This window comes from Dermacentor andersoni, chromosome 8 (genome assembly GCF_023375885.2).
Source record: "Dermacentor andersoni chromosome 8, qqDerAnde1_hic_scaffold, whole genome shotgun sequence".
Lineage (NCBI taxonomy): Eukaryota > Metazoa > Arthropoda > Arachnida > Ixodida > Ixodidae > Dermacentor > Dermacentor andersoni.
This window is the reverse complement of record NC_092821.1, coordinates 72594477-72612459: the sequence shown is the minus strand read 5'-3', so window position 1 is coordinate 72612459 and position 17983 is coordinate 72594477. Positions and strand designations below refer to the sequence as shown.

General features: G+C 49.1%; 1 protein-coding gene across 5 annotated transcripts in view; it reads left to right on the top strand.

Moving 5' to 3' along the window:
* Positions 1-17983, top strand: part of LOC126538845 (rab11 family-interacting protein 4A-like) — a 256433-nt gene that overhangs the window by 217518 nt on the left and 20932 nt on the right. For 4 of the 5 annotated variants that reach the window (XM_050185566.3, XM_050185569.3, XM_050185568.3 and 1 more), the window contains 5 exons: positions 3276-3380; positions 4419-4541; positions 9931-9960; positions 11049-11306; positions 17616-17706. In XM_050185566.3, coding sequence (XP_050041523.1) covers positions 3276-3380; positions 4419-4541; positions 9931-9960; positions 11049-11306; positions 17616-17706 — 607 coding nt within the window. The remainder of the gene's footprint in view (positions 1-3275; positions 3381-4418; positions 4542-9930; positions 9961-11048; positions 11307-17615; positions 17707-17983) is intronic. The other variant, XM_050185567.3, reaches the window with a different exon arrangement.

Here is a 17983-nt window from a genome sequence, read left to right as displayed (position 1 = left end):
GTTTTTCAGGCACACACGTCATCGCATTGTGCTCGTGTCGTCACGTTGTCATCGTTATACCATTGGCGTAATTTAAGAATGAACATCTCGTTGTCGTCACGCCGCCGTCGTTGCACGCTTTTGTCTTTCCATCGTCACTGTATCGTACAGTAGTCGTCATGTTCATGGTCGACTTCGGCAAGCGAGTGCCATAGCAGAGTGGGACGATATCGGAGTGTGGCATATATAGCTGAAGCAATGATACGTACCAACGTACCAACGATATCCGTACGACTACGCGTGACTTTAGGAATATGGTCTCTTGATATATTTTGCTCGACTGCTATTCCCGTTACCGTGGACAGTCATCGTGAGACAAATTCTGCTATCACTATTTTTTTTCTTCCAACTGCGCGCGGAAACCTCGGCGCCAGCACGTCACTGCGACGTCACGAATTCCGAATGATTCTCTCGTATTCCGTCCGTTGTTTCGGCTAAAGAAGTTTCCGAAACTTGCTAGGCCGGGTGTTTGGTTTCCCTAGAATTCTGTGTACTTCTCTAACGATATAGCAATCAACTTAGACCGGAGCTTAGACGCTGCCAGAAAATTCATGACTTCACGGTGAGCTGGGGCAGGGACGATGCTTTTTTGTTCTCGCTTTGTTTGCCTTACCAAGCCATCCCCTCGAGGGTATGGCTTGGTAAGGAGATCGCTGTAAGTATGACCAATTAGAAAAGGTCATTAAGGCAGCCGTAAATTTTCTTAGTTATTGATTCGGAGTGAACGTCACGACGCTGTGCGAAGTTAATGCATTTGCTAAATAATGAAGGGAAACATAAGTTCAGCTGCTTTAGTAAATTGCCCTTGTACAATGCCTGCAATAACCGTTAGCGGAAGCTTGGCTAGCCATGAAAGACGCGATAAACGAGATGGGTGGCGACGCCGCATTCAAGCTGCCATGCACACTAGCCAGCAGGGACGTCGTCGGTTTTGAATCTGTTCGGGCCTATAGATATATTTTTTCTTATCGGAAAAGATGTACTGTATACGTCATTGTAAAGGAACCAAGGACCGCATTTGGAAAGCTTCAGGAACATTTACTCCGCCACAACGGCCGAAATACGAGAAAGCACGTTCATTTTTGGTTCCATTGATCAACCTATTTCGGCGAAGTAATTAAAACAAAGCTTTTAAACAATTTCAATGTAAACTGACCTAGAGTTTCTGCTTGGTGTCCCATTAGAGCCCCGCTTGAGTGTGGGCTTGTTGGTCAGTCATGTTGAATTGGGATGGCGTACAGCGCACTTCACCAGTTCATGGGCTCAAGAAAGGGACGACCGACACAGAAGCGGCCGTGTGTCCGTCTTTAATTGTTGTGTCCACGCCCATGTGTCTCGCTACGTACACTTCATCCGCTTCGTAAACTTGAGTGTCTTGATCTTCTGATCTTGTGGCCATCGACACTAGGTTTTAGCCACAGAGGATGTGTTTGACGCGCTGTAGATTGCGTTTAAGCAGGAGAACGACTGACAAGCTGATCTCTGCGTTTCTGACCATCCCTATTATATTTTCTTCAAATTCATCATGTATCAATCGCTCAACGAATCTTCTTTCGAGTTGAGTTGTTTCAAACGGTGATCGTTCATTCCTCTAACCTGATTACTCAACTACTATTTTGTCCCCAGATTCACGTTTCCTTAACCCTTCGTATGTTGCTGTACTTATTATTGTGTTTATTGAGAACCACCCGCGTGTTTATTGAGAACCACCCGATTGAGTCTTGGCACAACCCTTCCTTGTGGCGGCTGCGTGCCATGTTTAAGGATCATCATCTTCATAATTTTCCGCGCTAATAACCGTTTATCGTAACCACCCTGTTCCTAGCCAATCCTCATTCTGAGTATGTGCGCCGGACATGTTCAGGTAAACAGCCGACCTCCTCCTCCAGAACGAATGCAAATAAGGTTTTCAAAAAATACTACACCAGTGTAATCTCATTTGTGATCATCTCATAGTGCCGTGTGCGCACCGTATTTGCATGTAGCACCATCCGCACAGCGCGCTTTCCTACCGTATATATATATATATATATATGTATATATATATGTGTGTATATATGTGTATATATGTATATGTGTATATATATATATGTGTATATGTATATATATATATGTATATATGTATATATATGGCTGCCCATGTTCACCTCTCGGGCACGTCGTCCGCCTCGAGCGCATGTGGAGCAAGCCTTTCACTTTGACCCTAGTTGGTCCGGCCGGCTTCTCTGTCCCGTAGGGTCGCACATGTCGCCATAGGCAGCAAGCGTGAGCAGAATATCATTTTCCAGTCTGCGCAGTTCGCTTAGCTTCCCTCGGAAGCAGCGGGAAATCTGCCCACTCTCGTGCGCTATATGCCCGTTGTTGTGTTGGCGCGGCTCCCGTGTATCGCCACTCATTTTTCCTTCGCCCGCGTCCTGCTGCGTTGTGCACGCTGCCTGGTAGCGTCGTGCCACGAAGACCCGAATGTGGCGCGATTAGTCGCGCGGCTGCGCGTTGACGTCTCTTTGAATGACGCTCGCCTGCTGAAGTATTTATAATCCAATTCGTGCGTGCTGACGTGAGCAGATCCACCGATCATTTTTTCTTTGGAATTTACTTTGGAACTTACATTTGTCTGTAGTGATGTGCTTCATTCTGCATCGTGCGCAAATGTTTTATGGTTTTTACTTCTTGGCAGGTGGGTGGGGGGGGGGGGGGGGGGGGCGAAGGTAATGACTGTGCAAGTGGTCTGGTGATGTGCGACCTGATTGGACGTTGGCGTGTTGCCGATATGTCGCGCTGCGACTATGCACAGAATACGGCAGGCTCCGATTGATCTCATTGGAGTTTTAATTTTTCGACATTTCTCTTTCTGCTTCAGTTTTTTTCTTTTCTGCACATTTCTTGGTCGATGAGGTCTATTTCTCATGTTTGGGACAGCCGGCGCTTCGGTGGCCCATTTTTCCAGGATCTCATCATTTCATAAACAAGTTCGTCGGTTCGATTTCTATAGACACGGTGGCCTTATTCCCGTAGAGTCAGTGTGCAAGAAAGCTCGTGTGCTAAGGTCAGCGTGCACTTCTAAGAACTACGGCGTTTCTGGTAGACCAGTTGTTGAATCTGAAAGCTTCTGCTGTTATCAATAGAGTTTCCCGGTAAAAGCAATAAGATTGGTTGATTGCTTGATTTATCCAATATCGATGAGTTACAGTGCGTTCCTCGTTCTCTAACACTTCGCCTTTTTTTATATGACGCAGCGGGAGCAGTGGCAGTCCCAGTTACAGCGACGCCGAGGAGACCTTCGAGTGCGACGTCGAGGAGGAGGACTACGGTGTCATGGACGTCGGCAAGACGCCTCTCAGGTAATTAATGCACTTCGGGCAGCCTGATAATTGGACCTTACGCTTTCTCGAGGTATAGGACTACATCGAATGCAGAACTCGTGTATACTTTCGAGGTCTATTTGAGAGCGACATCGCTTCATCGTACAGGGTCTCAATCGGCATCCATGCAGCGCGTCGGAGGGCTTATCCGCTACGTAGAATGAATGCTGTTTATACAGATTACATATATCACAGTTTAACATTCAACAAAGGGATATGTGTTCAGAAAAAAATTCTTGCGGAATCCATCTCTAGATGACTGTCGACGTCAATGCAGTTAGCGTTCAAGCATGTAGCAACGCACCGTACCGCCACCGCCATGTGAGCACCCGTCATGTGAGCAGCGCACTGCAGCCGGGCTCCTTTCTCGCGCTTCCCTCTGGACACGCTGCGCCATCTGGCGGTGCGCTCGTGAAGCTCCACTGGCCTCCGAGAATGGAGCGCACGCCAACGCATAGAATTAAATGTCTCGCTACCGGCAGGCATTCGTGGCTCAGTGGCAAAGCGATCCGTCTGCTGTGTTCGAGGAACCCGTGCGAAGCCGGCTCAAATACGCCTAGCACCGGAAAAAAACTTTATATACAAAAAACTTTACAAGCACGTTTTTTTTTATTTGGAGAGCGGTGTAGTGAGGCCAGATAGATGCATGAAGTGGGTGAAGTAGGTTGAGAACGCTAATCGCATTAAAATGCAGAGCTTTCCGCAGTACTCCGTGATTATATGCAGCGATGTCTGAAGTAAACGTGGTCGTGGCGCAGAGCTCCAATTCTTCCGTAGCTTCGAGCAGCTTGGTCACCTACCTGTTCTGCCGATGCGCTTGGTACCAGCTCGGCAGTACAATTATCTGCGCCGGCCGATACGACTCCCCGCACGTATACGCCTATACTGTTTACCTCCCGCGGGTGCATAGAACGGAAGTGTGTGTGTGTGTGTGGGTGTGTGTGTGTTTGGGTATCTCGACTAGGCGGTTCATTGTTCTCCGACCTTTCTCGCTCTTCTCTCGGATCTCTAATGCAGCTCGGACAGCTTCCGTAGCACGAGCAGCAGCGGCGGAAGCACCGGGGGAGGAGGAACCGGAAGTGGACGCCGGCACCTCCCCCAGCGGAACTCCTGGCTCAGGACCAGCCTGCGCCGATCGGGGTCAGTACGCTTACTCGCCCCGTCGCGTGCGCCTTGCATGCACACTGTGTACGCTCCGCTGATGATTGTCCGTGCGCGACCGGTAGGCATTGCGCGCGACCTCTTGGCATCGACTGTATACATGGACGATTTCGAGCGAGTGCCGGATTGCAGCCGTCATTGTCCATCGAAGGGTGTCCTAGCGCGGGCTGCTATTCTGGAATCGAGGAGGGCGTGCGTAGCTGACCTGTGAGCCAATCAGAGCCGACAAGATGGCCAATTTGACTACATAGCACTATAGAAATAGTGTCCAAAACATGGCGGTCATGACGTGTTTATGGCTTCTGCAGTAGCTTCCGGGCCTTTTGCAGCATACAAGTGCACGAGCTCCGAGATTGACTTTTGTTTTAACCGGAGTGCTTTAAATGTTTACACCCTTTGTGGCTCATCTTGTCCCCAAACAATAATCTTAATTGATCATGCGTGCCTTTCTTTTCTGTAAGATTGTGCGCCTCGTACTTGTATGGTCACCAACGCCATGCGCGTTGTCAGCGTTACGTAGCATCCTAGACAGGAAAGCAACGAGCTCGGAGTTTTCATGAAAGGAAACGCGAACAAGAGATATTACTATTATCGTTTGAAGACCATTGATATGCCCCAAATGGCGCGTAAACTGTTATTAGGGAGTATTTTAGTGTCAAGAAAAGCTTCTGGTGGCAGGGAAGTCTCGCAGAGTATCGGATTTACTTGCGCCCCTGGACAGGAGCAAGCAAGCGAAAGAAGGCACGAAGGCTGGGCTGGGCATTCCGGAGAGCTGCTTCTCATGACATCAAACAAACGCTCCGGGAGAAACAATGCTAGTATCGGCATTTTCAGACAGCTTGTTAAACTGTCTTTTTCGTAATAAGAATATTGTGGTGTGAAAGTTACTTTGACGACGAAATTTTTGTACACCCGCCGATAAGTTAACCCGCTCAGGACATTAGGGTACGGACACCTTTGAGGACGCGTTCGCATTTCAATTGCACCGCTGCTGTTGCTGAATTCGCAAATGACAAGCACAGTGTGGCCAGTAGAAATCGCCGGATAAAAGGCACAAATCAGGATGACGTACCAATCATAAGAAATAATTCGTCGAGAAAACTACACAATTCTCGCGCGACGCCGTTTGAAGAAGTAGAGGATTTGCAGAAGTCCAGAGGAAGGACAGAGCTATAGCTTATTCGGGTCTCGTAATTTGCGCTGGAGAAGGTGTTACGTGGAAGGAGTGAGGATGAACAAGGTGGCGCGTTTATCCAGTCCATTGTCTTGTGAGCTCGTGCGCCGCCTTGGTTCGGTTCATTGTGGTACAACTAGCAGGTGCCTGTCGTAGTCCATGTCTACGGCTAGCGCCTCTATCTAAGTACTGCGCAATATTACCTTGACTCCGTGGGCGGCTTGCACGAACATTTAATAACGAATATAATAACGAATTTAAGAACGCGGTATTAAGTGTTCCCTAGTCAACGACTACTGAGTAGTTTGGCTAGGGAATATCTAGAGAACAACCAGTTTCAGAAAGTACTGACGCCGCTAAGCAACTCTGTTGCCCTTACTGTAACCGTCCGTGCGTGTGCTCCTGCGTTCTGGCGCCTATCTTAACACAACGACGGTATATATAACATTATGATATCATTTAAAGAAGGTCTAACTTACTGTATGAATCTTTCTGCACGCCTCTTCAGGGCGCTTGCTCCGCGACGCACAATTCTTGACGCTGCGGACTCGTGAACACCGATACCATCGCCTGCAGTAATCAAGAAGTTTCCAGTTGCAAAAAAACTGCAGGGCCACGACGACTTGAAGCAGTCGTGGAACGGCCATGCTCCGGGACTCCAGTCTTCACGCAGCTCTCGTGTGATGTGGATGATATTGGCGCGAGTCCGAAGCGGTATCGCCTGCTCAGCTAGCCCTCACTCAGAATGTCCATAGGGTTTGTTCGATCGCGGAACGCCCGCTGTCGCAATAGCATCCATTCGGTGTACGATTGATACAGCCGAGCTTTGCGCACTCCAGCTTGCCCAGTCATGTTGAAATGACTGGTTTGGTTCTAATTGTCCCCAGATTTCCCTCAAGTTCTGCAACTCCTTCTCTACTTGTGCCCAGCAGAAAGGTAGACTAGGATGTGGCTAGGGAACGTTTAAGAACGCGTTCTTAAATTCGTTATTGCTTTCGTTTTTAAATCTTCGTGCAAGCCGCCCCAGATCATTCTAAGTGAACGAAGACCCTCGGATCGTGACCTGTTCGTCATAATCTGGGAAAGCGATACGTGCATAGCTGAAGTTCCCTGAAGTCGGCATGCCTTAAGTGACAGACTGCAATCTAATTGCATGTCCGGATGGAAGCGCTTTCAGTGTTCTTTATTTGCAGCCCTTAATCCCCTTTCATCTGCGTAGGGTAGCAAACAGAACGTGCGTCTGGTTGACCTCCCAGCCTTTCCTTCCCGTCCTCGCTGTCACCAATACGGCAGCCGCTCGAGCTTTCTGTTGAAGGGCTTCTAGGCTTATCGCATTTCCTTGTCACTAAAATCCCTAAGGAAGCACATTAACTTCTTGATAAAGTTTTCGTCTGCTTTCAGTACGTGACCAAATCTACGTCTGCTTTCATCGTCGCCCCCTTACTGCGCGTCGGCAGAGTGACGAGGTGAAAGGGTTATACCTTCCCACTTGGTGCGCGCAAGGCTCGAAGACGTCACTGTAGCCCGTGCACGCGGCACCGAAATTGGTGTTCGAAACCGTCCCTACAGAACAAATTGATTAGAACTACTCCGGGCACTTCAATTCTGTGCTGAAGCGTAGTTCAGAATGAGCTTCCGTTCCCATTATATCGGAGAAATGGATCACTCGCTCGTGGGCGCGCCGCGTCCTTTTGTTTCACGAAGTGCGCCCGCAGTTTCCCTCTCTCCCCAGCAGCTTGCAACCGACGACGACATTGTGATGGAAAGCCGAGTAGCGATCGTCTTTAATGCCGCATTGGAGACCATTACGGACGGCACGGTTTCCAGCCAATGCGCCGTCGCGTTCGAGCGGTGCCAGGGATCGACCTTGGCTCTGCTGAGGGGTTCCCTACTCGCAAGGCGACCGCGCCACTTAGCAGTTGCCCATTAGTGGGCGGCGCGTGTACAGTCCGAAGAAGGTATGTAGTGCAGCGACGGGAACTGCGCGAACTGCGCCTCCTCCTTCTCATTGTCCCATTGTTTTCAGCGCCCTGTCGCGCGCACCGATTGCACCGAGTATAAGATCGCGGCCTCGCACGTATGCCCCCTCGCTCGTTGTTCTATTGAAAGCCGGCGGGGTGCAGCGTGATCGCCCGGCGGAGGTATGGTGGCCGTGGACTCGCTTCGCCGTGTCCCCAAGGGCACGCGCGCCGAAGGAAGCTCGCGGATGCCAGCGTTGTGTCGGCCGGCGTTGAAAGGCGTTCAGCGCCATTCGGAGTACAACGGCAAATCCCGGACGATTATATTCCAGTGCAGCATATGGGCGATGACGTCATTTCTTACGAGCGTGAGAGCGCGAACTCGCAGTGGCGCCGTGACAGTGACAATGCAGTGACACTGCAGCCAACTTTTCGATCTGCCGTAGCGAGAAAAGTAGCGCAAAAAATCGTCATTTTTTTTAATGTTCATCAGCTTTTACCATTTTCATGCTCTGCGCGATTTATCAGCTTCTCGTGGTGTATCGCTTTCGCTTAAAAAAGAAGGCAAGTATCGCTTGGCCTTCGCCTCGTATGCTGTCAACGAATTTTCTTTGCAATGTGATGGTTGCCTTAGGCCTTTCTAATTTTTATTTTACTGTACTGTAATTCGGTTCCGCGCTAGTAATTCCATGGCGGTTCTCCTTTCAGTTCGAAACGTGGGACCCTAATATTTCGTTAGTCACCCGGAGTGACACACCACGCGTGTGGCCGGGATGACGTCTACTCTAATTAAAGGGCCCCTCACCAGGTTTCGGTATTGGAAGCAACCAACCCTGGGGCGTAGATCATGTGGCGATGACGTGACCGCGAAATATTACGTGCCGCCTACGCTCCGAAAACAGCCGAAAATTTGATCGAAAGCCCGCGCGCTTTTATCGGAGTAGCTGGCCTTCTCGTCAACACAAGGACGTCGCAGACCTTGTCTGCGACGTCACAGGTTCTTTCTGCGGGGCACAGATAGCCGTCGGCAAAGCGGCGATTCCCGTGAAACGCAGCGTGCGTAACCGCCACCAGAAATGTGTCAGGTGGGAGAAGCCAACACCACCTAGATTAGATAACACAATGCCTGTTCACTCTGATCCGTGACGTCATTCTACCTTGCCTATATACTGCCGCAGAATCTTATGGGGATGCTCCTGAGGAAGCCGTGGTGATTTCGACGCCACTGCTTTCGTCACGCCAGTCTTTGGCAGTGGAAATTGCGGGCCAGGTAGCATGATGCCGTGAATCGGAATGAACGGGACTAGCGCTGTCTAGGTGGTGCTGGAGAAACTGGGTATCGTGACCTAAACGTGGCGTCAGATCTCGGCTCCGATATGGGAGAAAGCAGGGGAGGAACGTCACTTTTGAACACTGGTCAGGTCAGCAGGAAACAGCCTTTGCCGGGGAAGAATTAAGGATCACGCGCCTCCTCTCCCCGCCGCCTTCACAACTCTCAGCAAATAACGAGAATTTCCGATGGAGCCCTTCAATGTCTTCAAAGTGCCATGAGGGACTTTTAAAGTCTTTGTTCTCTCTCGCGTCTGTTAACATTGATTTTGTGGTATCTGAATTGTCTGCATATAATGTGAATCGGATGCTTTCTTAAATGTTCTTAGAGGTATTATGATCAGTTTAGACTACTAGATTAACTGTGAGAACTTTAAGTACGCCTCTTTAGATTAAATTTTCTCTTATGTTCCTTGCCCTAACTACTGTGATAGTCACGCCAGTTTGACGTCACCGAGTTCACTACTTTCACCTATCTAGACCCTTTCTTTGCTTACAATGCATATGATTTGTCAGGTTTGAGTACTTATTTACTTTTTAATTATTTTAGTAGTGCTATCTTTTTAAACGAATAATTATCCTCGAGCAGAAGCTACCAAATTTCATGGCGTCTGGCATGGCAATACGTCGTTACTGGCTTGCTAAGCCTCTACATACTGGTGGTGAAAACATCGTATTCGAGATTAATGAAGTGCAATATGCCAGTGGCGGGTAGGTCAGATTACCTTTAGCGTCGCCTTGAGAACAATGCCGTTTACGTGGCTGCAGTCGTCTGCCTTTGTCGCTGTGTCTTGTAGTGTGGCCGACTGCTATTGAATTCGTTTCTTGCCGTATGCATGTGTGTGTTTGCTCTGCCTGGGTTTGTGAACTGTGTCGTGTCCCGCCCGCGGCGACTCTCTCGTTACAGGTCCGGTCGCAAGTCCAGCCCCGTCCAGAGGTACGCTCACTGCTACATGTTTTTCTGCTTCGAATGCTTCTTCACCTGTGTTGTGTAGTCCGTAGCGTCTCCACTCGCGCGGCATTTCCTTTGGACGCCAGAAGCTACAGCCACGGAAATAGCTTAGTCTGTCCGACTACGCACCTGTGTCCGTCTACAGGGTCGCACAATACCGGAGCGAAAGGCATTGCACGCAGCGCTGGTTGCGGCATGTTTTTACGCTGTGTTCCACGAACGCACACATCTGCGACTATAATCTATTTAACTTCACTGTTGGTGAAAAAATGCATCGGCTAGATCAATACATAGCGGCTCCCATTTTATTTTTTTGCTGGAAGATTTGTTTCTAGGAAGATCTAGTTGAGCGCGGCCTCACGAGATGGCGCTACCAGTGCCGCTGCCGCCGTCTGCGGCTCCGGTATTGCGGTGTACCATAACCGGGTATGGTATGGAGACGGGCGAAATTAATAAGTAAAGAGTGCATTGGCGATTATAGTACGATTTCGGTATTATCCGCCACTGCCATGTATTCAGTCCTGGAAAAATAATCATTTTTCTCAACTTTCCGGTCTTTCATAAGTCATTAGGAACGGCAAAGCAGCGCGAAAGACATGGACCGTGGCATCCGAGATCGTACCGAAGCACGCGATCTCTGAGGCTATGAATCGACAGACAGCACCTGTGCTGCTTGTCCTACGTCTTCCTTTCGTCTGTCGCTTTCGCCCCGTTTTACCATTCCTAAATGTGAACCAACCAGCGCAAAGACTCCATTCGTTCGCATTCAGTCGCTGCCGAAACACCTCGCATGTATACCACGTCTGCAGTAGTACGTCTGCCTAATTAATGCTAAATCTGTCCGTACTTGTCAACACCCTTGCGCTGGCTTTGCGCAAAAAAAGCTTTAAACAAGAACACGTGGACGTTTCTCCACCCATTTCGTTTACTGTCCTTTTACGCACTGTGCCTTCCTGAGGAGTGTAGTCTGAACGCAGCCTTATTAAGATCAGATAGGTTTGCTCTTTGCTGCGCGACAGCTCGGCGTAGTGTGCCCGTGTATGCGTTGCAACGGTGCGGTTCTGTGGGAGCAGGCCGAGTGGTCTCCTGGTGTCCGAAGGTCCCCGGCGGGCCAGCTTCGAGGCCGAGGACCTTCTCCCGCTGGGCGTCTCGTCCGCCAACCACCACCACCACCAGCACGAGGAAGAGGAGAGGCGGCAACAGTGCGTCGACGAGCTGGGCGACCAGGTCCACCAGCTCCAGAGCCAGGTGGCGGCCCTCAGCGAGTCTTTGGCCTCCAACGGGGACCTCTACCGACGAGTCAAGCAGGAGAACGCCACGCTTGTGCACAGGTACGCTCCGGCCGACTGATTCTCGGTCGTGAAATATGGCGGCAACACGACGTCATGCCCCTTTTTGGGCCGTCCTGTTGCACTGAATTGTAGCATTGATACGCATCAACCTGCATGTGAGTGTTCTGTGGGGGAGCCCGCACAAATGAAATAGAAGTCGCCTATACAAAGCAATGACTTACTGAGCAACAAAATCTCTTCAAATTGTAGATCCTTCTTTTCTTCTTGCATTTGGATAATTCTAAATTGCATTCACTGCTCTGAGCAATGGAAAGTGCTCGTGCGAGGCAACCTTCTTATGATCATCATCTACAACAAGAGAGAACATTCGCGAGACTACAGCACACGTGTGTGTGCGCCGCCCAAGAAATAAGCTTTTACTTCGGTCATATGTAGCCATCCAAAGTTACCTCAGCTATTTATAATATGGTAATCCGATGAAGTGTGAAGCAATGAGGGACCTTGACAATTATGACGCAAAAGTTATGCGAAGAAAGTGTCAGTGGCAAAGTAAAAGGTAAACGAAATAAAAGAACACATAGGAACGTTATGTGCAACTGAATATTCAGAAATGGTGGCTGACACAAGCTTCTACATGTGCACATCAATAGGCCATGTTTGCATAAGGAAGCGCCAGCTTTCGTAGTGTTGCGACGGTCGTTCGGCGGGTACCTGGCCAAACAGCGTTGTTCAAGGGGAGCACGTCCTTTGACCATGGTCAGCTCAACTCAACAAAAATATACAGCACGTTTTAACGAAAGTTTGAGGAGACTGACAACGTATTTTTGCGGTACTTGTTTATTCTGCTGCAATGGAAAAGCTTGCTGGTCATTGTTCAATCCTGCAGTGGTAACGCGGAAAACGTCGTGGGATATTTTTATTCCGATAATAATTGTATGAACACTCCAGGCACATTTCCGCCGTCGCCGTGATGTTCTGCATGAAGTCCAAGCACGATAATATTGTGGCCGCGAGCCGTACGCTATTGGTGCTGGTGAGATTGCGCGAGGGCGAGCCGAGAAGGATGGTGGCTCGATCTCGCACGCGCAAAGGAGGAAGGCGGGGAGGAACGGAGCCTTCTTCATCGCAGAACTCAGAACTCTAAGTGTCGTTTACACAGCCTCGACCCATCACTGAAACTTACATTACCAGCGAACCTTCCACGACGTGACGCAACACTGCTGTGTCGGCTGTGGGTAGGAGTAGCATTCACCAACTCCTACAGCTATCGTATTGGAATGGCGGATTCACCAATGTGCGCGAAGTGCAAGTGTGAAGAGACCATCAGTCACCTTCTGTGCCACTGTTCTCGCTTCGATAATCAACGCGAGACTCTCCAGTGTGCCTTAAATAGACTGGATGACAGGCCATTTACGGAAGCGAAGATCTTGGGGGCCTGGCCTCATAGTTCATTGGCCCAGAAAGCAGTTCGAGTGCTTTTTCGCTACCTGAGGGCAACAGACTTGAGTGCCAGACTGTAGACATCCTACACCTAAGTTCTCTCTCTCCCTCTTTCACTCCCCATTCCCCTCCCCACGTGTAGGGTAGCAAACTGGACTCAGTCTAGTTAACCTCCCTGCCTTTCTGTCTTCCCTTCTCTCTCTCTCTTCATCGCAGGGTAGCAGGGGGGATAGCGGGGCATTCTACTCCGGTGGCAGAATGTTTACAAGTTTATACGACCGATGAAACTACTACGCTGACTTCGTATAGCTGTTTGATAATTTGCGTCTCATTTCGGGCGGAACTGCAATTTTTTATAAATATATTGACCTGCAGTTGCGATCGTGTTTGTGAAGCCCTACGCTGGAAACATGCTGGAAACATTGATAGGCGAGTGCGATAGCGATTCTAAGCCGGCATTGGTGGGAAGCAGACAAGTGCGACCCTAACTGTAAGAAATTAATAGTTGATCATGCCGATGTATACGCGATGACATTTCGCATCTCGCTGAGAGACCACAGAACTCGAGACACTCGCTCGCAAACGCGCGCGCATATACAAAAGCATTAATGTACACAGCTATGCATTGAGGAACGTCACGGCTTGCCATGGCTCATGCAGTTCAAGTCGTTGTGGCGAAGGCAGCGTGGCTTGCTAGCGTGAACTTTTCTTTAGATCGTAATACGTATGAATAGAGCGCGAACGCCGATATAATGTAAAGGCTGTGGTTTTAAACAATACGCATAGTGCACTTGATAACTACGAACTTACGTGCAGTAATCTACGCTTACGTGGTGAGCTTACAGCTCTAGTACCAATGTTTCACCGCAAAGTGGCGCGACTTAAACTTAAACGACTTTGCCAACTTAAAATTATTGTTTCTATCGAAATGGCGAACAGCATGCTAGATTCTATTGCTATAAACCGTGGTCTTTTAATTTCCATCGCAATTTCGTGGTAAAATCCGTATGCATGCGGCAACCACAATTCGATTGCGCCAGGAACGCGCAGTAATTTACCGGGGTGCTAAATAATTGCTTCAATGGTAAAAAGCAGACTCTTACCTAACACTTCAGTACTAGGACGAGTTAATTACGAAGCCTGGTGTTATGTGCAGAATGCTGGGTTTCCCGAAAAGCATGAGTGACGTCCGAGCGGAAATGACGCGTGTTACGAGGCCGTCGCTATCCTTTTAGAATAAGAAGTGTTGTGACAGACTTGCGAGGAACAGTATTGTTCGAGTCACCAGCGGACGCCATTCATTCTCTCGGGGCAAATTGCCGAGATTATTACCTCGTGCGCCACCGCGCACAGTCTTCTAGGAATTGTTATCCTCTTCCATGGCACTTCTGTTCGTTCCGCGTCGTCTGCTAGGCGCGTCGTCTGCTCTCGAGCGGCACGGCCCGCACGCGCATGCGTACAGGAAGATCTGTGATGTCACAGGCGGCACGAGTCAGCCAGGCAACGCGAGCAGCGAGCGGGCAAAACAAAAAGATACGCGAAACAAGCCGCTCACGCCGAGAAAGCGTGCGAGGCGGTGTGCGAGGAAACCACTACCACCTCTTCTTACCTGTTCGTCGCCGTCCGTCCGTTCGTTCGTTCGTTTCCTTTTTTTTCTTTTTTTGCCTACGAGCCCGTTCGCCCTCGCACCGACGCAAGCGGGCGGATCGAAACCCGTTGGAGCTCGCAGAACCGTCGAGGGCAGTTTGTTAAAAAAAAAAAAGGTATGAAAAGAAACAAACTGATAAAGACGAAAACCGGGCACCCGGCGGGCGGGACTCGGCTGCGGCCTAGGGAGCGAGGGAGGGCAGGTCGGCGCAGTTCTTTTGTCGACGTCGACCTCGCCGGCCGCCGCGCTCGTCGTGTGGGAGCTGGCGCGAGCGTTTCCCGGGGCAACGTTCTTGTTTTCGTTTTTACATCGACCCCCCACTCGAGCAGCTGGCTAGGCCTCTCGCGTGGCAGGCAGGGCGACCGCAACGCAGTGGGATTGAGCGGGCCGGCTCGCGCGGTCGTCTGCTTGTTGCCTGCCTGCCTGCCACGCAGACGGTCCGACGGGAGTGGTTTCGATTCCGGTTGTGTTCGTGCGTGTGCATGCCAACGACGACGACGTGAAAGCGCGCCGAGGTGTGTGCAGCGCTTGTGTCAAGGACGCCTTGCCACTTCGGTGCTGCCGAGCTTTTCTATTGCCTCACCAAGCACCCGAACCTCGTGTTTTTCGGGAGTCCGACTGGGCCCGACATCGAGCGGTTGTCCACGCGAGGTGTGGCTGCGGCGGCTTGGGCCTGAGCTCTACGCGTTTGTAACGTCTGCTGGGCGTGGTGGCTGCGCTGAGGTACGCTTCCTTGAGGTTCACCGTTTTCGTAGAAGTGGGTCATATCAGCGCTCGAGGACGGACGTTCTGCTTGAGCTGCGATAACGACTGCCGTCTTCACGGTGGCGTAACGAACGCTCATCTACCGCGTCGTCTGCTTGAAGCTGTCGATTTATGGTGATGATGATGATGATGCCGGTGTCGATCGGCATGTAGTAGCGGTGCTTTCCAGCGAGATTTAGATTACATTGGACGGTAATTGTCTTTCCGCAGTAGATGCCGAATTATGAGCTGGAAGTGTTTCCATTGTAAGTTGTCGTTTCTATTTCAACGAGCAATGCGAGCTTAGTACTGCAAATGTCTATTTTTAGTTCTTAGATCTGTTTCTCTGCGCTTCAACCTAGCAAATGTCAGCTCTCCTACTGTTGGTTGCTTCATCCAAGTAGCACTGTTACAGGAATGCTGTGCATTCGTTATGCAGGCATAGTCGAATGCTGTAGGTTCATGTTCATTTGCAAAGTTGTCTTTTTACAGATGCCTGCAATTGATCTCAATGCAATGGCTGCAGAAAGAATTTGGCACTTCGAAAATTTGGAGCTTGTTGCATTCAGGAATAGCGATTTCTTTAATAAGTCAACCATAAAAAAATTTTTGCTCCTAATTTCTCGTTCTGAGCACTTTGTGAAGTGCAGAATTTTTTTAAGCATATTGTAATTTGTTTGTCATGCATCAACTATGCGTATTTCTTGTGAATTAAAAGTTGCTTTCCAAACTTGGAACATGAAGAAGCCTGAGGGCACAAGCTTCTGAGATTGAGTGGTCTTCGTGCACTTCATTTACTTTTACTATTTTTGTGCTGACTTTATCGTATATTCTTTAGTGTAGGGATTTGCACATCCACTCTTTCCAGCCCTCCAGAGGTCACACAAGATGATGGTACTGGCTACCTTCTGGCTTTGCATTGTCTTCACCAATGCAGCCAGAGTGTAATAAGATATCGCTCAATGGCTACTCCTTGGCTAAAAGTATTGGCACTTAACTAGACCCATCTTGCACGCCAGAAGTGCTTATAAAAGCGCTGCATAGGTAAAATTGTGCCACAACATCTTTATGAATGTATGTTTTTTTTTACCTTAACTTCAGGTTTTCTTGACTCACTTTAATGCTATCTTCGGCTGGTCGTTTCTGAGCACTCTGGAGCGCTCTCGCGAGCGGCGTTGTCTTCGACTGGCTGAAAGAGGGTGCGCGCCCTGCGTTCGGCTGGTTCTTCTCGATTGCTCTCCTCTATCTTGGAGCGCTCTGAGGCGCTCCGAGCCCTGTCGTCGGAGCAGTCATCGAGATTGAAACGTCATCGCAGCGCCGCGTCGCTGCTGTTGGCGACGGCCCACCGTAACCTTGGCAACCTAGGCCACTGCATGCTGGCGTCTCGACGAACGTTCGTCCAGCCGGCACGTCCTCCGGTTTTTTGGGCAGCGCCGGGAGCTTTGGATAGGCGAAACATCGGACGTTGGCAGTAGTCACGTGGTTTCGCATCAGCAATTTCCTCCTCCGAGAGCGAGTCGCACATTCGGCTTGCGCGCTTGTCCCCTACCTTTGAGCTCGGGAAACGACCGTTCTACCCGACTCTGCTTCGGGGCATACTCGCGACCAGTCGAAGATACCATAAGTTTCTAATGAGTTTGAGAGAAAGTAAATTATAGCACACGGAAGATGATGCATTGTGACATGTACAGCCTCCATCATACTTAACTTGAACATGTCTTGGGCAACTTTCTTCATTTCTTCTATGGACGATGATGCTGAAGATCTCTGGTTTAGGTGTCTTGAATCTCCTAGCTTAAAGGGACAATAGCGAGAAACACTAAATTAAGCTAGACTGATAAAGTACTTCTTCAAAAATCTATTTTGACAGTTTTGCTGTGATCGATTACTATAAGAGAAAAAGAAGGCCAGACTTGCTATTTGTTTTTAACACCACGTCAGAGCGCCAGTGCCAGTACGTCTGTGTAATGTCACGGATGTCAGTGTACCTTCTTTTATTTGGGCTCTTGTGGCAGAATAAATGCTCTTCAAACCTGCCAAGTCCAGTCTTTGGCTCCTTTATAATACAAGGTAATTCATCTTTAATGATAAAGAAAGTTACCGGTAAAAACTAAATCCAAGCAGACACGGCCAAAATCCATGACATCAGTGAGCTGGTGTGGAAGCTTCAAGTTGACGTTGCCAACCATATTTCATATTTGTCTTTTCTCTCTTACCATGTCTCCTCTCATGCTAAGACTGGATTTTATTTTCGTTGTATAAGGGTAATTTATACCAATACAGCTCAGCAGGTTCTTTGGTGTCCCTTCAATGCGTCTTATTTCCAAAACCTTTGAGGTTTGATGCATAAAGCCTGCATTTGTTAGAATCTGCTCCGATTGTGTCTTGAGTGTTTGAGCTAAGTCTGAGGGTGACTTTACAGCTTGCATTGCTCATGGCAATTTTTATGGACTGTTAAATGAGTGAGGAATATCTTCTCTGAGAAAATCCAAGTTGGTTACGTTGTGCCCTGGCAGGATACACAACCTGGAAGAACAGATCCGAGAGCTGGAGGTCCGGTCGGAAGAGCGCGTCCACGAGGAGGAGAGAAGACTAAAGGATGCTCTGGTGAGGAGAGAATAATTTGGATCGTCCTTCATTTGCTTCTTATCAGTGTTTACAGCGAAGCTTTTGGGATGAGTTTTCCACAGTCGTTCTGGTTATCAAATGTGAGTACAATGCAGTGCAACTTGTGTCGAAGCTGCGAAATCGGTCGAAAACATAATCATCGATGATGATAAAATTGACCTTGTAATGCCCAATGTGTATTACTCATGCTGCATCGTATTGATATATAAAAATTTTGATTTAAGCAGGCGTAACTTCACAAACAGCCTGTGGCAGC